Source organism: Phoenix dactylifera, unplaced genomic scaffold (genome assembly GCF_009389715.1).
Source record: "Phoenix dactylifera cultivar Barhee BC4 unplaced genomic scaffold, palm_55x_up_171113_PBpolish2nd_filt_p 002673F, whole genome shotgun sequence".
NCBI classification, from domain to species: Eukaryota; Viridiplantae; Streptophyta; class Magnoliopsida; order Arecales; family Arecaceae; genus Phoenix; species Phoenix dactylifera.
The window spans coordinates 7,247-28,195 of NW_024069820.1; the positions used below are offsets into that span (position 1 = coordinate 7,247).

The 20,949-nt window shown below is 42.4% G+C and overlaps 1 protein-coding gene and 1 long non-coding RNA gene across 5 annotated transcripts; one reads left to right on the forward strand and one right to left on the reverse strand.

Moving 5' to 3' along the window:
* Nucleotides 1-11,145: 11,145 nt before the first annotated feature.
* On the reverse strand, nt 11,146-12,660 carry LOC120109753. 3 transcript variants are annotated; one of them, XR_005510548.1, is made up of 4 exons: nt 11,959-12,660; nt 11,650-11,837; nt 11,391-11,549; nt 11,146-11,304 (listed from the first exon to the last, which is right to left on the reverse strand). It is a non-coding gene; the product is annotated as an uncharacterized LOC120109753 (long non-coding RNA). The 3 variants fall into 3 exon arrangements; XR_005510549.1 differs by having other exon boundaries at nt 11,148-11,304; nt 11,391-11,513; XR_005510547.1 differs by having other exon boundaries at nt 11,391-11,837.
* Nucleotides 12,661-17,830: 5,170 nt separating this feature from the next.
* On the forward strand, nt 17,831-19,716 carry LOC120109752 (polyol transporter 5-like). Of its 2 annotated transcripts, none has more exons than XM_039123454.1 (2): nt 17,831-18,070; nt 18,181-19,716. In XM_039123454.1, the coding sequence occupies exons 1-2, from the start codon at nt 17,926-17,928 to the stop codon at nt 19,608-19,610; spliced, it is 1,575 nt and encodes a 524-aa protein (XP_038979382.1). In that variant the 5' UTR covers nt 17,831-17,925; the 3' UTR covers nt 19,611-19,716. The 2 variants fall into 2 exon arrangements, with proteins under 2 accessions (XP_038979382.1, XP_038979381.1); XM_039123453.1 differs by having other exon boundaries at nt 17,833-18,076.
* Nucleotides 19,717-20,949: the final 1,233 nt, after the last annotated feature.

Sequence of the window (20,949 nt, forward strand, 5' to 3'; positions counted from 1 at the left end):
TTGTTAATGTCAATTGTCTTGATGATTAGTATGCATATATTTATGTTTCTTCTTGTATGTCAAATATTGATTTTGCTAATAACTGGATTAATGATCTTGGGTGTTCTAATCATCTTATTGGCTATAGAGAGATATTTTATTCTCTATATGATTATACTGATTCTGAGATAATTGCAACTACTCATGATTCACTTTATCCTATCAAAAGTATTGGTGAACAATCTCTCACATAATCTTATGGATTTTTTTTATAAATATTATTTATTATGTGCTTGGTATTAAAAAAATTGATTTCTATTTTATAAATCATAGACAAAAATGTTTTATTTTATTTGGGTTTGATATGTGGATATTTATGCTAATGTTAAAACTTTTGAAAAGCTTATTACTCAATAAACAAGCTTATATTATATCTACTGGCAATTCTTATATGGATCAAACTCTCAAGAATGATATGACCGATTTATAGTATGCTAGATTTGCTCATGAATTTTGACAGACTTCAAGATATGCAAAGCAAAGGACTGGTTAAAATAGACTTCCTAAAATGAAAGTGAATATTGGCATTATCTACACCTTATTCAGATTTTTCTAAAGGGTAGCTTATGCATCTTCCATATTGGCATTATCTACACTAGATGCCAATATGGAAGATGCATAAGCTACCCTTTAGAAAAATCTGAATAAGGTCATCTCAACCACTATATTTGATACATTCAGATCTCACTGGGAGGATTAGCATTCCATCTTTCCTAGTATAAGGTATGAAATTGTATTTAGTGATGATTTCTCTAGATATACCTAAATCTATTTTGTCGCAGAAAAGTTAGAAGTGTTTGAGAAGTTTTATCAATTTAAATATAGTTGAAAATCTCTGTAAATTAAAAATTGACTATCTATGAAATGATGGCAGTGGTAGATATATTTCAAAAGAATTCTTCAACTATCTACTTAGTTATGGTATATGTAAAGAGTTTGCTTGCCCAACTACTCTAAATAGAATGATGTAGCAGAGAGGAAGAATGTATATCTATTGATATAATTCATGCAAAGAATGTAAAATGTGAATTTTTAGTAGAGTGCATGGAGACAACAATATATGTTATTAACAGGACAACTTTAAGAAGTCTTGACCATATTACTCCGTTATGACAAACTATTTGGGAAGCGCCTTGATATTTCTCATCTTAATGTGTTTAGATATATTTACTTTATACGTGATTATGATGAAATCTCAAATAGGTTATATAAAAATTTTGTCATGTGTATGTTTCTTAGTTATGATAAGACTAGGAAAGGTTGGTTGTACATTAATCTTTAGACAATGAAGTTTGATATCTCTAAACATGGTTTTTTGATGAGTGCTCGTTTTGGTGGTCCTTTGATTGGTCCTATTTCTCAATTGGTGATTTTAAATCAGTTAATGATGAGGACCACATATCTCATGAGGATGTTGCTTCAGAAAAACAAGGTGGCCAACTTTCTTCTTTTTCTCCTGCTTCTTTTTCTCCAACTCAATAGCTAGATTCTTTTTATCTTTGCCTACTTCTAGTAGCTATATCATAAAACTCCATGAAAATTTGGTATAAATGTATAAAATTCTAAGAAAAAAGGAGCATATTGTTAGAGAAGAAGAGATGAAATTACTTGAAGATGAACATGAAGCTTCTGAAAATCCATCACTATTGCTACGAAGCAAGAGAAAAAAGAAACCAGTTAACATGCATGGAGATAGAAATTATGCTTTTGTTGCTTATTATTATGCTTCTATTATTGTTAATCAATTAGAATGCATTTCATATGATGAGACCAAAGTGTTTGAATTTGGGAGGTTGCCATAAAAGAAGGGATTTCAACTCTTAAGAAAAATGAGACATGGGATTTAGTTTCTTTACCTAGTGGTGTTTCTTTTATTTCTTACAAGTGGGTTTATAAGGTGAAAAGGAAGAGTAATAGCTCTATTGAATACTACAAAGTTAGGCTTGTAGCAAGGAAATTCTGACAAAACTATAAGTTGATTTTGATGAAACCTACAGTCTAGTTGTAAAATTAACTATGATTAAAGTACTTATTTCTTTAGTAGCTTGCAAGATTGGGTCATTATAGTAGATAGATCTAAAAAAGTATTTTTTTTTATATGGTGATTTTGACAAGGATATTTATATATTGTAGCCTCTTGGTTTTGTTGACACCTCTTATCCTGAGTTTGTTTGCAATCTTAGGAAAGCTTTGTATAGTCTCAAGTAAGCATCCAAAGCAAGGTATGAAAAAATTGGAAAATATTTATTATTTTGTATCTATTCTCTATTTTCTGCAGATTTTAGTTTATATGTGAAGTTCACTAATAAGGGTGTGGTGATAGTTAATCTTTATGTTGATGACTTGATTGGCACTGGTGATGATGTTGATGAGGTCCATACTATTCATGAACAGCTATTTGTATAATTTGAGATGAAAGAACTTGGTGAATTAAAATATTTTTTTGGAATTGAAATAGCTAAGCTCAAGGATTGCTATTTTATTTGTCATAGAAAATATGCTCTTGATTTATTGAAGAAGTATGGATTGGCTAGTTGCAAGCATAGAACAAGGCAGGCTTCTTGATGATCCTACCATGAATAAATAGGTTGTAGGCAGTTTGATTTATTTAATTATCATGGACCTAGATATTTCTTATGTTACTGGCATTGTTAGCCAATATATATAAAGTCTTAGACAGCCACATCTTGATGCAGTTTTATGAATCTTGAGGTATATTGCTAAGTCTGTTGCTTAAAGTATTTTATATACTAATAACTCTTCAATCAAGTTTACTAGCTTTATAGGTGGAGACTATGCTGATGAGGTGGGTATATCTAAGTTTATCACTAATTATGCTTTCAGCTTGGGATTTAGTGTTATTTTTGATGTCGTAAGATACAATCTACTTTTGCATTATCTTCTGTAGAGGCAGAGTATTATGCCTTGATGACGGCAATTGAGGAGTCAGCCTGGCTCACTAAATTGTCTAGGGATTTAGGTTGGGAGACCAATTATATTGTTCCCCTTTATTTTGATAATTAAAGTGCTATCTAATTAGCAAGGGATCTGGTATTTCATGCAAGGACAAAGCATATTGAGGTTCATCAATCTCAAATGAAGAAGTTAATTTGTTTCCACTTTCCATAAAGAATTAGTTGGTAGATATGTTTACTAAAGGATGGGTGGGCAAGCGTTTTGAAACTTTGCTTACAGAGCTTGATATTGTTAACATAAAGTTTGCAATGAGAAGCCTTGGAGTTATTTGGTCCATGTTTTTTAGTTAGGTTGAGCCTTAGGCTTAATAGAAACAAGATCATATATCGATAGGTTTTGTCTTTAATGTGCTACACACAGAAAAAAAAAAAAACCATGTACAATATTTTGATGCAGCCTAGTGATTTCTTCTTTTAGGATGCTTGAATACTAATTTCACAAACTTCGGCTTAAAGGTTATGTTTGTATGTTGGATTGGGCTTCACAATGCCCATCTTAAGCCTTGTAGCCATTGGATTGCCTTGATCAGATGCATAACATTGGTGCTTCAATTGAGTTGGAGTTTGCATTTCAAGTGATTGATATGATTAGCCCTTCAACTGGAGTAGGTTCCGAAGGAATGGTGAAGCTGAAGCATGAAGTTTGTTCATGCAGAGCCCGTATATAGATCGTGGTGAGCTAGTATTACCAAGTTCAATGGGAACAACAAGAGTACAAACCGGGCTTGGAATGGTGGAGAGGATGTATGGTCCTGGAATATCAGCGGCAACATCGATCTCAAAGATCGAAAGGTACCCGCCCTTTGAGTCTCTCGAGGAAGATCAATTTTGACCGAGGAGTGAATCCGATCAAAAGAGCCCGATCTTCTAAAAATTTGGCCTGCAGCGAGTCTATAATGTCAGCAGTGATGTCAAGTGATTCATCTTCCAAGTTTTTGCTAATGCCCAATACTACAAACTTGGAACATGTGCCCCTTTGTCTTTATGGGCTCCCTCACTCTACCACTGTCTAAAAGGAGCAGGTTTGGACTTGTGAACCATAACGTTTATTCTTTTAGAGGCAGAAACTTTAGTCTTTGAGACCAATCGAATAGAAGAAACCATCAATAGAGCTACAAGATTAAGGATCGATCAAAAAATGATCAGAACCATGCATTGAAATAAATCAACTTAGTTTCGTCAAAAGAATACTCTTGCCTTTGAAGAACCACAATTTTCTTTCAAATGCTAAAGATTTACTGCCAATCGGCTATGAATTAGAGAGAGCATAAGGTACCGAGTCAAGAGGACAATTGATATCAATACAGTCAAAGATGGAGATGGTATTTTCATGTCGAATATTGGTAATTTGAAAATCCCACCAATCCATAAACTCTTCGGTCATAGTAGGCCGAAGGTCAAGAGGGACAAAATGATAGTCTAAATATAATTGCTCATGAGCAATTGATAAATGAAGCCCATAGAAATGTAACGGTACACCGCGACCATATGGTATGTTCAGTGTAAGGTATAATTTCTTTGATTCCTAACTAAGGGGTGTCTGAATCTGTGGCCTATTTGAGGCTTTACCTTTATCAAAGTAGTAGCTATAAGAAAACCTGCCAAATTAACCAAACCTAACCGGACTGCCCAAAGGAACCGTAGCTCCCAACCCAAGTATCTGACGTCGAGCTCCTTTTGCCGAGAAAATTCAAGAGGGGGACCATCTTTATTCAACAATCGCGCTTATGTGGATCTTTCGGCGCCAGGCGTGGCTGTTTTTATCGGGCACGTTCCCGTCAGTGAAGGAAACCACGAGCCATTCGACAATGGCATGGACACTAGGTTCCAATTATATGGACGCTTGAGTCAACTAAATTTGTGCAGCTGGTCCAATTTGAAATCAATTTGGAGTTGGATTTGGCACTAGAGAGTGACACAAGACGAATTTGAAATCAATTTGGAGTTGGATTTGGCACTAGAGAGTGACACAAGACGGTCATGACTTGGCATCTAAATAGCATTGAATAAGACTATAAACTTTTTTTTAATTGAATAAATTACAAAAATTCTTTCTAAATTAGAGATAAATTACACTTATATCTAATAGTTTAAAAAAAAATACATGCTTATCCTCTTAAGTTTATTTTTTTATACAACACTTTAACTTATAACTTAATAGAACAATAGTCAAACTGCTAATCTTAAATAGGATCAACATACACTACAGAAAAAGTCGGTTTTTACCGACGCTTTTTTGCCGACGCTTTTTTACAAGCGTCGGCAATTTTCGGTCTAACGTCTAAAGTTGGCGCTTGTAAAAAGCGTCGGCAAAAGACGACGCTAATACGCGTCGGTGTAGTCCCAGACCTAAGACGACGCTAAAAAGCATCGTCGGAAGCCAACAACCCCCCTCCAAACAACCCCCTATCAGAAGCCATTCTCACACGCCTCTCTCTCTCTCTCTCTCTACCCGGCCACCGCCCTCCTCTCTCTCAGCCCTCCTCCCTTAACCCATTCCAGAGATCGGAAAGCATCTATTTAACCAGTAGTATTACCCACATCTCTCTCGCCCATTCCTCGTCTTCTCTCTCTCTCTCCAGAAACATCGGTCACCAGTGCTTCATAGAGATGGAGGTACAGAGACCAAACCCTTCTCCAATCCCTCTTTTGCTCGATCTTTTCGACCTTTTTTTGGTTGTTTTCTCATATTTTCTTGGGATCTGTTCTACCCTCAGATGTCGATGAGTTCTATGCGATGTGCGATCCGGGTGAGTTTTTTTTGTTTTTTTTTGGTAAAGATCGGTAGAAGTTTGAGATCAGGGTTGTTTTGGTGTTGGATCTGGTTCTTGGAATCGAGGGATTTGGGTGTGGGTTGATTTGATGTAGAGAAGGAGAACTTGTGCTTATATGGGCATCCTGGAGGGATGTGGGAGGTGACGTTGCCGGCGGAGGAGGTGCCGCCGGAGCTGCCCGAGCCGGCGCTCGGGATCAACTTCGCGAGGGACACAACGACAGAAAGGAGCCGGTGCACAGCGACTTGTGGCTCCTTTCTGTCGCCTTCTTCTTCGGAGCCCGCTTCAATGGCAACGAGAGGCGATCGCACCCTAGCCATCCGGCCCCCAGGGCCTCATGTTCCCCGTGATCGAGTCCCCTGGCGCCGCCGAGCTCGCCGTCTCATTCTACCGTTTCCCGCCGTGCGGCGTCCGTGGGTCCGCCGAAACAGTGGTGCGCGCCTCCGCCTACGGCATCGACGATGGCTACCTGGCGCGGGTTGACGAGGAGCTGCTGGTGATGTGCCAGGTGGAGACGGCGGTGGGGCTGGCGGAGATCGAGGCGATCGCCGGCGTCGAGGGGATCGACGTGGTGCAGATGGAGCCGCTGGATCTGAGAGCGAGCATGGGGCATCTGTGGGATCTAAGTGATGCGATGAAGGAGGCGGAGAGAAAATTGGGGAGGAATCGAGGCTCTGATTCAAAATATTTTTTTAATTTTTTTTTAAAAAAAATATTTATAACGACGCTTTAAAGCGTCGCTAAATGGATTTTTACCGACGCTTAAAAGCATCGCTAATAAACGTCGCTAAAAACCACCTTAGCGACGCTTTCTAGAAGCGTCGGCAATTCTTTTTTCCACTCTGACATAGCCGACCCTTTGGTGACGCTTTTAAAAAACGTCAAAAGGAAAGAGACCGACGCTTATAAGCATCGGTAAAGACCTTAAAAAGCGTCGCCAAACCTTGTTTTTCTTGTAGTGATACCACAACAGAAAAAAGTTTAAAATGACCAAAATGATCTTAAATGACATAACAGCCACCTAAAGGGTATAAGAAAAATGCATGCATACTCTTTCCATCCAAGGGCAATTTCAACTTTTTTATATGAGGTAAATAGTTTCACTAATTTTCTTAATTTAACTAGATGTAAGTGTAGATTTTATAAATTATTGGATGTAATTGTAATAAATATAAATCTCAATGAGATTTTTGTAATTTATTTTTTATTTTGTATTTTGAAAGATAAAATAATAAAGTTTGCTATCTGAATTTACCACAAGATTGATGCTAACTAACTGAGGTAGGGCTCATTAACCATGTTTGGAAAGGATATGCTGATAGACATATGATTCAGCATTTTCTTGTGCGGGAGGTTACTGCGATGACGATAAAATTCATAAGACTTATTATCACGTCTATGTGACCTGAATATTAGCTAAGTCTTCAATTTATTTGGGTGGCTTATAACTAAAATGATTGGTACGAGGTTTTCAATGAAACATATATTAGACTCGTCATCTATAATATTTGCTATCTAGAAGAAACATGGCATTGTAGTGTTTTCCTAATCCTACTCCTTGGTAAAATAGATAATGATGTCCTGCATTACTAATGCTTCGCGCTCTCATGGCATTATTGATGTTAGGACCTAGACATGAAAAAAAATTGTTGTCCAAATTAATGGCTATACGGGACCGCCAGTGCTGCTATTTTGGACCACCAATATTGCACTTGATTGGTTCACATTGTTATGCCGATTAAAGCTTCTTTTTGGTTAATGAAAGGACTAAACATGTGATTGCTGATATGCAAATCCTCAAGACACATAATTTATACAGAATCAGCTGTAGTTATATTGCATGACTAAAATTCGTAGTGAATATAAAAATTTCATAAATGCTCCCTTGGCAGCACAAAAAATTAGAATATGCTGTTCTGAAAAAGAATTTTGAAATATGCTCTCTTGGAAACTAAGCTGCCAGCCTACTTGGATGTAAATAGATATCTAAAACGGGTCGTGTATCGGTGCATGGTAGCCTTTCATTCAAGCTTTATGTCCAAGCAAAAATAAGCCACATCTTCTCCACGAATAGTGGGAGTGGAAAAGAAAAGGACAGAGAGCACTACGACTGGTAGCTCTTTAATTAACAACATGGAATCAGACAAGGCAACGGGAGATTCGTTTGTTGTTTGCAATTCTAGATGATATGCCTAAGATTTCACGGTTGCTAGATAATAAAGTTGACCAATAGCAGCTTGCCATAGGGCCCCACTATGCAGTTAAACCCGATGACGTGCATAACTTGCAGATGGATATTGAGAAGCTAATAGGCACGACTAGTGTTGGGCAACGGGCCGTGCCGGGCCGGCCCGGCCTAGGCCCACTGGGCCAAAGGACTAAACGGGCTGTGCCAGCACGGAACGCCAGCCCGGCCCGGTCCCAGGCCCGTCTATTGGCGGGCCGGGCCGGGCACGGCACGCCACGGGCCGTGCCAGGCACGGCCCGTAACGGGCGCAAACGGGCCGTGCCAACGGCTTCAAACAGGCCGTGCCTGGCACGGCCCGCAACGGCTCCAGACGGGCCGTGCCGGCACGGCCCGTCTGGAGAGGGGGGAGGAAAATAGCCGTTTCCAACGGCTATTTTCGGGAAAAAGTCCATTTTACCCCTCCCAACAGTCCAATAACGGCTGAATTGAGGGGTATTTTGGGAAAAAAAATTTTGGGCTTCTATAAATAGCCCATTCCTCCCTCATTCTCACCACACCAAACCTCTCATTCTCTCCTTCTCTACTGCTATTATTTTTCTCTTCTAAAGTGCTCTTCTAGCAATTTAATTTTTAGTTTGTTCAAGTGCTACACAAGAGGAGGTTCCTGTTGAGAAGAGAAGATCGCTTCTGTTGAGAGCACAAGAGGAAGCTCGGAATCTCGGCTCTGCCTCTGCCCTCCGACCCTCTACTCAATTCCTCCTTGCGGTTAGTTTTTATTTTTTGAATTAATCATAGATATGTCATCTTTTGAGGAAAGTCAGTTTGGCATTCCTGTTTCTGAGGAAGAAGAAACTAATCCCCAACCCCATGTTCCTAGTTCCTCTAGAACTGGTGAACCGAGTGAAGATCAAACCTCTTCTCGTAAGAGGACTAGTGCTGTATTGAATGAATTTGATAGAGTTATGGTTGATGGAGTCTGGAAAGCTAGATGTAAAAAATGTGCCAAACTTTATAGTTGTAGTAGTAGTGGGGGAACAGGGCATTTAAAAAGACATCAAGAGAGTCATAGGATGCATGATTCTCATGCTCAAACTCAAAGTACCCTTAATATACAAGGGGGATTACTTGTAGGTAATTTTGCATATAATCATGAAAATCAAAGAAAAGCACTTGTAAAATGGATAGTTAAGGATGAATTACCTTTTAGTTTATGTGAATCTTTTAATTTTGAAGAATATGTTCAATTAAACCTACAACCTGCTTACAAAAGAACTAGTAGGCGTACATTTAGAAGAGTAGCTATGACCAACTTTTTAGCAATGAAACAAAATTTAATTGAAACACTTTCTACTTTAAATGTAAAAATTTCATTAACTTCTAATATGGTCAGCATCTGTAGGTAGTAATTGTTTTATTGCCATTACTGCTCATTATATTGATAATGATTGGCAATTAAATAAACGTATTCTTGCTTTTCGTGCTTTTGATTTTCCACATTCTGGGCAACAAATTTCAAATATTATTTATCAAACTGCATGTTCATATAATATTAATGATAAAATTATGTCTATTACTTTTGATAATGCATCTAATAATAATTCTGCTGTTGCATTATTAAAAGACTCATTGCATCCCATATTAGATGGAAATTTACTGCATATTAGATGTGCATGTCATATCTTAAATCTTTCTGTTCAAGCTGGCATGGGCATGATTCAAGATGTGATTTCAAAAATTAGAAATGCAGTTTCATTTATTCATGCTTCAAGATCAAGACTTCAAGAATTTAATGAATTTAAGAATTCATGCATCCCTTTCTTAGTTTCTTATTGTATTCTAGAGGTCAGACCAAGGTCCAAACCTCCCTTCATATACCATTTTGATTTAAATTAATAAACTGGTAGAGGTCTATGCCAAACCCCCCACCATTAAGGTGGCTTTATATTCATAAATCCTTAGTTTTCAATATTTATTAATTTTTTTAGAAAATTTATGAAGCATTAATTTTTATCGGGCCGGGCCCAGGCCCGGACCGTGCCAGGCCCGCGGGCCAGCCCAGCCCAGGCCCTTATGGGCCGTGCCGGGCTGGCCCGCGGGCCGTGCCGTGCTTGGCCCGCGGGCCTAGAGCGGGCCGTGCCGGCCCAGGCCCGAAGCGGGCCGTGCCGGGCTCGGCCCGCGGGCCAGTACCCTGTGACCCAGCACGACCCTCTCAAATGGGCCGTGCCAGGCACGGCCCGGCACTGTAGCAAGCGGGCCGTGCCAGGCACGGCCCGCTTCGTGCCGGGCCGTGGGCGGCCCGGCCCAGTGCCCAACTCTAGGCACGACTTTCGTTCTATATAATTTATATTTGGGAACCTTCAAGTATGCTTGCTTTTACAATTTTATGCTGTTTTTTTTATTTTATTTTTTGAAGCCTTCGTTGTTTCTCTAAATCTCTACCTGACTTAGATATTGAAAGATTTTTCATCGGATAAAATTTGACGAGCTTCGATTTTTTCACTCTTATTTTTAGGTCAGTCTCCTAGATCCAAATAGATCTTTTCATCCGAGTACTACTGACCATATTCTATTCGCCAGCTTGTCCACCGCTCCCGGCCTGGATTTTGACAGGCAATATCAGACATGCTACTAGTATCGATGCATTATTTGGCTGTTATTAGCAACCAAGGTTTTGAAGTAATGGCCGTAATAAAAAAGCTGCCGCAATGAATTTGCCCCCTCCATTGCATCACATATTCAAAGAGAGAAAAAGAAAATAGCTAGTAGATTACTCGAATAAAAGACAGAATTAAAACAGATGCAGACTAAACTAAAGATATTAAACATAACAAAATTTCGTTCCTGTAGATTAAGATTTTGAGTTCCGCTCGGGTTAGCGCGCGCAGACTCAAAGCAGCCAGAATATTTAGTATTTCAATGTCCTTGTATAACACAAATGATTTTTATTATTTGCATTTATACTATTACTGTAAAAAATGTTATCCTTCCCAGCACTTTTTAAAGCCTTGGTAAATTTTCCACCCAATAGCGGATGCTTTTGAAAATATCGCAAAAAACATCGGGTAGGTAAGAATAAAAAGCTTGAAAGCGCGGCTAAAAGCCACCCAATAGCGGCTTTTTTAAAAATTTACCTATCCGGTATTTTTAATAGCTGATATTTTTTATAACAACATTTTGAAATATTATTATAATTATTTTTTAAAAAAATAAATAAATATTTTTTGAAATGTATACACATTTTCTATTGGATAGTTCTGCAAAGAAATTATTTGCTTCTGCTGATCCTGTCTCTCAAACTCATAAATTTGGATCCATGAGGTACTGAATCCTAAAAAAAAAAAAAAAAAAAATTAAAAGTTAATCCAACTCCATTTAATTACATCCACTGTATCATGAGAATCAAAAGTGGCGTACCGTTCCGGAGGAAAATGGTGGACTCCTCGAGGTTGATGGAGACGAGGACGCCCTCGTAGTGGATCTCGGCTTTGGAGGTGAGGCTGATGAGGCTATTCATCCCCCTTTTCTCCAAACCCTTATCTTGGCAGCCAAACAGCAGGAAACATACATGAAAACCTAAAAGCAATGCTAAGCCGATCTCAAGCAAAACTTCATCTATAACAGATCCAAGAACAGGAAAAACAAAAGGAAAAGGAAAAGGGGCACAAGACCCAACCTGAGACCTAGGAGGGCACGGCATCCTTCTTCGCTGCCTTCTTATCGCGGCGGTCGGATCCACCAAGCGCCGGTCCTCGACGCGTGTTGCCGGAATGCTCGAGGGGGAGGAAGACAGAGCCGATGGAGGGGTTGGAGAGCTCATCAAGCTCAAGATCCAAGTCAAGAAAAGCCGAAGACGGCGTGAACCTGGACAGCAGGGAGAGCGGTGGAAGAAGAAAAGGAAGGAGAGAGGCATATCTGGCAGTTGTATTTCTGGGAAGCAGGGTTGAGCATTCAAAACAGAGAAAGAACCAACCCCAAACCATACCTCATCGGACATTAATGGCGCGAGATCCGGCGCATAAGCGGCCAGAACGCCGGAGCCGTCTCCGAGCGCACCCCCTTCAATACTGTCAGCTCCGACTTGGAGAAGAAGGGGTGGGGTTCCCGGCGGCGTAGGAGGAGGGGGAGCTCGGTGCGGTTGAGGAATTGGAGAAGGGATTCGGATTTGGGATGCGCTTCTCGGGCGCCAGCGTTGCCTCAGTGGCCGCCATTGCCGAGCACTGCTCGCTGGGATGCTTTGCTGGGGAGGGGGAGAGTGGGGTTAGGGATTGGGAGAGGTTAGGGATTTATTGGGGTGGCGGTTGAGAAGATATTGCATGAAGCTCAATCCAAGCAAGTACGCATTTAGAGTCTTCCCCAAAATATTCTTCAGGTTTATTGTGACTCAACGAGGAATTGAAACAAATTTTGAGAAGATCCATGCCATATTGGAGATGGTGCTCCCAAAGAATAAGGAGGTACAATGCCTCGTCTAACGAATAGCGGCATTAAGTAGATTCGTCATGACGTTAGTTGAGAGGAGCCTTCCTTTTTCAAAAATTTGAGGCAACCACACAGGTTCTATTGGACGAGCAAATGTCAACCTACATTCAAGAAACTACAGAGTTATCTCAACACCCTAATGCTCCTCTCCAAACCAACCCCGATGAGGTACTCTATCTCAATCTGGCTATTTCCTCGACGGCCATAAGTTGAATGCTCATCCACAAGGAGGCCGGTGTTTAGAATCCTAGATATTATAAGAGCCAAGTCCTTCGAGACATGGAGACTCAATATCCCTAATTGGAGAAAGTAGCGTATGCACTTGTCATCTCAACAACGAAGCTTTGCCCATATTTTCAAGCTCATCCACTCATCGTCCTGTCCGACCAACTGCTGAGACAAATCCTACAGCAGATGGGTTCATCAGGGAGGTTGGCTAAATGGGTGGTGATGCTCACTGAATTTGACATATGTTATCAACCTCGGGTCCAACACTTGAAGGTCTTCACTGATTACCGACTAGTAGTGGGATAGGTTTGAAGAGATTTTTGAGCAAGGTCTTTGATTATGGAAAGATACTTGCAGAAAGTTCGAGAAGCCTCCTCGGCCTTCAAAGCGGTTGAGATTTTGCAAATCCCAAGGTTAGAAAATGCATGGGCTAACCGTTGTCGATGTTGGCTACCTCAGACTACTCCGACCTCCATCAAGCCACCTACCTTGACGTGTTCGATCACCCGAGCATTGAGGAGAACCAATTTATATGTTGCAAGCCAAGCTCAAGCCCAACTAGATGGACATGATCATGGACTACCTCAAAGATGGAAAACTTCCATAGGAGTGGCGAGAGGCACATCGGTTGAAGAGTTAGGCTGCACCTACAAGATACTTCGTTAAGGCTACTATTGGCCAAGCATTCAAAAGGATGCCGCTGACTTTATGAGAAAGTATGACTGATTCTAGATACACGCCAACGTCCAATGACAACCGTCTGTGTCCCTCTCCCCAATCAATGCACCCTGATTGTTCACCCATTGGGGGATGGACATATGGGGACCATTCTGTCATACAACTAGATAAAGAAAGTTTCTGATAATAGCCATCAACTACTTCACCAAATGGGTCGAGGCCAAGCCTCTAGCTCTCATCACTGAGGAGAAGGCTCGGGGCTTTGTATGGAAGCAAGTCATACGCCGCTTTGGTCCTCCCCATGCTATCATCACTGACAACGAGAAGCAATTCAACAACACCCGCTTTAGATCATTCTGCACCGACCTGCACATTGAGCACCACTTCATTTTGATGGAACATCTCCAATCAAATGGAGAGGCCAAAGTAACCAATCAAACAATTTTGCGGGGCCTGAAAATGTGGCCGGACGGGGCTAAAAGACTCTAGGCTGACGAGCTCTATAGCGTCCTCTAGGCCTACTGAACCACACCTCGAACTCTGACTGGAGGGACGCCTTTTGTTCTCACATATGGGGTCGAGGCTGTGATCCCAGTGGAGATCGGACTACCATCACACCGAGTCGACTTTCTGGAGGAGCAAGAGAACTTAGAGCATCTACGAGTCAACCTTGACCTGTTGGAGGAACTAGGGAGTGAGCTTGGATCTACATGGCTGCCTACCAGCATCAAGTAGCCCGACATTACAATTCTCGGATAAAAGCTATGCCCTTCCGGCCTAGGAACCTAGCATTAAGGAAGGCTGAAGTCTCCCAGCTAACCGAGTGATGCAAAATCTCACCTAATTGGGAGGGACATACAAAATATCCAGTGTCGTCCAACCTCGAGCTTATCACCTCAAATATTTAGATGGAACGACCATTCCTCAGACGTAGAATTTTGCCAACCTCTGGATGTATGATGAGTAAAGCTCGACGGAGCGATCTTATAAGTTGAAATTATCTAATAAGATCTCATGCTCTGTCCCTCTAGAAGAAATCATTCTATGGTGGTTGCCAGAAGGTTGGCCTTGTGTTAAAGGTTTAGCATGTCAATCGACCTCGCTAGGTCAAAAATGGTCTGAGCAGAAGGTCGGCTCTTGCCCCAAAGGCTTGACGTGTCAACTGACCTCTCTAGATCAAAAGTGGCCCAAGTAAAAGACCGGCTCCTGCACCGAAGGTTCAACATGCCAACCACCTCTTTAGGTCGAAAATGGCGAAACCAAAAGGCTAGCCCCTGCGTCGAAGGCTCCGCATGCCAAGTGACCTCAATAAGTCGAAAATGGTCTGAGCAGAAGGCTGACCCCCACATCAAAGGCTTGGCATGCCAACTGACCTCTCAAGGTCGAAATTGTCCCAAGCAGAAAATCCGCCCCTGCACGGCTGCACCGAAGGATTAGCCTACCAACCGACCTCTCTAGGTCGAAAACGGCCCGAGCAGAAGACCGCCTCGTGCACCGAAGGTCAAAATTGGGAGAAATCTGGAGAAGTTGTTAAAATTGCAACACCAATCCCACGATCGGTCTCCTATCTAGCCAGCCTGATGTCCTCATTGACAAGGGCGGCGCATCAAAGTGGATAGGAACCATTCAACAGTGGGCATAATTGGTATACACAGAAGCACTATAAGCACAAACAAGAATGGAAACAAAAAAAAGAGGACGAAGTGAAAGAGATAGTCTTTATTCAATGTTCAAGTTATAGTGGAGACTATTGATACTCCTCCAAACTGGCTACAGCTCACCAGAAGGTCCAACTAATTAAAACACACAATGATGCCAATACGTGGTGGATTGAAAGTGGCCACTAGGCGAGCCCAGCGCCATACCGTTGAACTTGCATATCAAGAGCTCTCCACAGTTAGCCACATCCTAATTAGAGGACCCAGTGAACATCAAGATCCCACCAATGTGACAAGAAGGATATCATCCACATGCAAAGCATTCATGCTCGATGTCCAAGTCGCACTCAAGCCAGTCACTTCTAGTCGACCCATATGTTCTAATTCTCTAGTGGTAGGTAGGCTCCTCCATCAGACATACACAAAAAGCGGGCAGAGGAGGTAAGCAAGAAGAGCACCCTAATAGTCTGAAAGAAAACCTCCTCCTGTCCCTAGATTACCACACTAACTTAGGCATCGGAGGGTCCCCCGCCGGATACGTTCGAGCCAGATGACTTTTTTGTTCTGTGCTATTTTAGGTCGGAGTGCTGCCATCTGACGAGAATCTCGGCTGCAGCAACTGAGCGCCACTTGCCTTCTCCAATTTCGACCAAAGCAGCCAACCATCGAGCTCTCTAACATCGTTGTGTTTCTCGCCGCGCTGCCTAGAGCCAGTCAGTTCTCAGCTGCAGTAGCTATAAACCAACTCAATGCATTTTTACCCAAGAATAAAAAATCGAGTTATCCATACAAGAGCATGGGCAATCTGATGGTGACCGAACTTTCTGTAGAATACAACATCTAGAAGGAGTCCAACAGTTGCTTCCCACCACAGCTTCCTCGAAGGACGGCACGATGGTCCCCAACCTAAGTCCTTTAGCGAGGACTCAACCACTTCACATCCCATGACAGTAGAAGACTCGTATCCTAAGAAACAAGCAGCCTTACCCTCGTCCTCCAGGGCATATGGAGACAAGTTTTTCGATCCAACTGCTGACCCGACAAGCTTATGATGCATTTCCGATCCCATTAAAAGGCGAATCTCGTTTCATTTATAGGCAAAGATCTACCGCGGGAATCGAAGCGCCCAAGCTTCGATTAAAGGATGCGTGTCTAACCCCAGCCGAGCTACATTCAATTTTGGAAAATCCTAAGAGACCTTACCTGCCTCGGCAATATTTTTGAGATTTCCTCCTTACTAAAGTTTGGGCCTTATTGAGGAAAGGTGCATTGGCCTTGGCCACAAGTCAGCATGAGGACACATGCAGCTTTTCGAGGGAACAACTAGATCCTACCCCGTGACAACTGCCAACTAGGAACCATCTCATCATCGAGGTGGCAACGTTGGCAACCATCTTGAGAAATGAAGGGCAACTGCCAAGCAGGAACCAATGCATCACCAAGATGGGAACCTCGACAACCATCTCGAAAAACAAATGGTGTAATAGCAAGATTACCGAGCAGGCTTGTACCTAACCAAACAACCCTTCAGATGAAAAGTGCACAAATCGAGCCATCAAGCAAATAGAAAGTGAGCAGACTTTCATTTCTCTCATTAGGAAAAAGAAGAGAAGTATAAAACAATGGCTCACAACCGAGCCAACACAAAAAAAAGCAAGAGAAGAAGAAAAAAGAGACCACCAATGACAAATACAATCATTTATCTCTCATCCGAGCACTTGCTTGAGAAGGCATTTTGTTAAAGCTGCATCCTCCTCGACGATTTTTATTAAAGCTGCATCCTCCTCGACGATTTTCATTAAAGCTGTACTTCTAGAAAAACTACTTTTGCAGCCCGAGCAAGATAGCTCGGCTCAGTTGTGGAAGTAGGAAAAAAAATGAGATGCCTACAAACTAGCTACAACTCACCAAAAAGTCCAACCAATTAAAACACGCTATGACGCCAATACGTGATAGATCGGGAGCGGTCACTGGGTGGGACCAGCGCCATACCGTCGAACTTACATATCAAGGGCTCTCCACAATTAGCCTCATCCTAACCGAGAGACCCAATGATCATGGAGATCCTATCAATATGATAAGCAGGACATCAACCACATGCGAAGTATTCATGCTCGATATCCAGGTCGTACACAAACCAATCACTTTTGGTTGCCTACATGCCCTAATTCTTTGATGGTAGGTAGGCTCCTTCGCCTGAGATACAAAAAGTAGGATAGAGGAGGTAAGTAAGAAGAGCGCCCTAATAGACCGAAAGACAACCTTCTCCTATTTTCTGATTACTACACTGATTTAGGTATCAGAGGATCTTCCGTCAAATACCTTTCGGCCAAAGGACTTTTTTGCTCTGTGTTGTTTTATCCAACAAGGATCTCGGCTGCAACAATCGAGCGCCGCTCGCCTTCTCCATCTCCGATCAGAGCGGCTGACTATCGAGCTCTCTAGCAACATTATACTTCTGGCCACTGTGCCTAGGGCAGTCAGTTCTCAACAGCAACAAATTCTTTTATGATTTATATTTCCATGCTCTTTTTTAAAGAATGATCTTTTTGATCATCTATTTAGAGAAACACTATGTTGGACAAACAAATCCCATATACGAGCGTCATACTTCGTCTTGGTTACGTGAGATATTAATTCAGGGAATGCCATTTGAATACTAATATGGTTTTATCGCCTATGTTACTGAGTTCTAACCTTGCGCCAAAAGGTCAAGCACCTGCGACGACTTTTGTGGCCATCTTGCTGTCATTTTACACGCGGATACGACAACTAAGACAAGTCTTCAAGACTCTCAAACTCACACGGCCTCCATATCCAATTATTTAAGCCATCATATTCTTGAAAACAAGTCAGTCCAGTCCCTCGCTCTACTAGCGCAGTATCTCTTCTCCTCCCTCAGAGAAATGGATGACCAGAAAGCCAAGGCACCAGCAATTTCTGATCCTCCTCCCAATCAAACTTTAGCCTTGGAGAAGCCAAAGAAGCCTCCAAGAAACAAATACGCTTTGGCCTGTGCCACGCTTGCTTCGATGATCTCAATCCTCTCGGGTTATGGCAAGAACACTAGCTCTCTTAAGTGTGACGGTTATGAAGTCAGCAGCAGTATTTTGCTGTTTCTATTGCTAGTCTTTTCTAATTCTTCTACTACTTGTCTACAGATGGAGCGGTGATGAGTGGTGCCTCTGTTTTCATTCAAAAATACCTGAAAATAAATGATACCCAGGTCGAAATCCTCGCCGGCATCATCAACCCGTTCGCCCTCGTCGGCTCCATCGCCGCAGGCCGGACCTCCGACTGGATTGGCCGCCACTACACAATTATCTTCGCGGCTGCCATCTTCTTGGCCGGGGCCCTCCTGATGGGCCTCGCCCCAAACTACGCCATCCTCATGGTCGGCCGCCTTGTTGCCGGCGTCGGCATCGGCTACGCTCTCATGATCGCCCCCGTCTACACCGCCGAGATCGCCCCCACCTCGTCCCGCGGCTTCCTCACGTCCTTCCCGGAGGTATTCATCAACGTCGGCATCCTCCTCGGCTACGTCTCCAACTTAGCCTTCGCCAAGCTGCCGGATCACCTCAACTGGCGCATTATGTTCTGCGTCGGTGCGGTGCCGCCGATCTTCGTAGCCATCGCTGTCCTCGCCATGCCCGAGTCGCCTCGGTGGCTCGTCATGCAGGGCCGGCTTGGTGAGGCCGAACGGGTCCTCGCCAAGACCTCGGACACGCCGGAGGAAGCCCAACTCCGGCTCTTGGAGATCAAAGAGGCCGCTGGAATACCCGAAAACTGTAACGACGAAGTCGTCGCAGAATCGAAGAAAAACCATGGCGAGGGCGTGTGGAAAGACCTGCTTCTCCGACCGACACCGTCGGTGCGCCGTATACTGATCGCCGCCATCGGACTACAGTTCTTCCAGCAGGCTTCGGGCATCGACTCGGTGGTGTTGTACAGTCCTCGAGTGTTTGAGAAGGCCGGGCTCAAGTCGGATTCCAATTCCTTAGGCGCCACGGTGGCCGTCGGGTTCATGAAGACGGCGGCGATCTTGGTGGCGACGTTCTTGCTGGACCGTGTCGGGCGGCGGCCGTTGCTCCTAAGCAGCGCCGGAGGAATGGTTATTTCTCTCGTGATTCTTGCTTCCAGTTTGTCAGTTATCGAACACCATCCTCACGAGAAGCTGACATGGGCGGCTGCGATGTCGATCTCGACGGTGCTGACCTTCGTCGGCTCGTTCTCCATCGGCCTCGGGCCGATCGCGTGGGTGTACACCTCGGAGATCTTTCCACTGAGGCTGAGGGCGCAGGGAGCGAGCTTGGGGACAGCCACCAACAGGATTGTGAGCGGGGTGATCAGCATGACGTTTATATCGCTCTACAAGACGATTACCATAGCTGGGAGCTACTTTTTTTATGCCGGGATTGCGGCGGCCGGGTGGCTCTTCTTTTATTTCTTCTTGCCGGAGACGAGGGGAAGGAGTCTGGAGGACATGGAGGTGCTCTTCGGTAAGAAGCCGGAGGGTGGAGAAGAAGAGAAGGTTGAGGCGGAAGTAGTGCACCGAGGTGGAGAAGATAGCAATGCGAAGACTGAGGTTTAACGCAATTACTCTCTAATTACTTTGTTACTTGAACATTGCGAACAAGAATCATTGAAGAAAAATAAAATCGTAAAGCACTTGATGCAGGGTGCTTTATGTTCTCTTTTATTAGTTTCCTTTCAGCTGATGCTAGAAAATGATTGTAATTAGCTCATCAAGTTCGGCTTGTTTGTTATCCAGCCGAGCTCCCAGCAACTCATATAATTATGATAACTAATGATATAATTATACATACATGCATACATATTAAGCTGAATCTATGTAAGTTAAATCTAGCCAGTTCCAACTTGGGTCATTTGTTAATTGATCGAGATAAACGGAAGCCATATCTCATGGTACGTGAAGATGAGCTAGTTCACGAGTGGCTTCCTCTGTTTGACGGTCGTCTAGCAAAGGAGCCAAGCAATCCTGAGTAGGTTAAATCATGTGAAGGAGAGATTAGTCATTAAGGAGTCAGCCAAGAACGAGTACAGTGGTCGATGGGAACGTTTTGGCTGGCTTGGTTGGGCTGGCAAGTTGAGTATTGGACTCACCAAAAATAAAAATAAAAAAAAGTGGGAGCAAATTGGATCATTGCTGTTCCTGGACATTTTCCTAACCATTGTGGTCCCTTTTTTTTCACGTCCTTGGGCGTTTTCCTAACCATAGGGGTCGCTTTTTTCTTATCAAAAACGTTGGAAAAATAATAAAAGAATGCCCCCTTCTCTAGAGTAAGGCCCTGTTTGGGGGAGCTGTTGGCAGTAGAGCTATTGGAAGTAGAGCTGTTGGAAGTAGAGCTGTCTGAAGTAGAGCTGTTATAAAAAGCTGTTTGCTGTTTGGTAACTACATTCGTAAAGTGCTGTGGTACTTTGTTTTGTGTTTGGTAAACAAACTGAGAAAGTACTTTTATATGACAAAATTACCATAAAGGACATTGCATAGTATTATACAACACATCATAATAAAACATAACATAAATTAATACATAAATATACGATATAGTATAATATTATTGTAATATAAAATAATATTATGTTAATATAGCATAATAGTAATATAATTATTAGAGTAAATTAATATTTGATAATATAACATAATATTAAATTATTTAACATAACATATTAATGTATTATGATATAATATAATATATATTATATTTATAATATAATACAATAATAAAAGTATAAAATATTATAATTATTAGTGTTATGGGGAATTGAGCCGCCATGCCCCACGTGATCGGCACGCGTATCCAGAAAAGCTACAGCTGCCCTATGATCCAGCACTCCGACCCCGAGTCGGACCTCCTCGGCTCCGCAGCCCGACCCCGGGTCGGCTGCCCTATGATCAGCACTCCGAC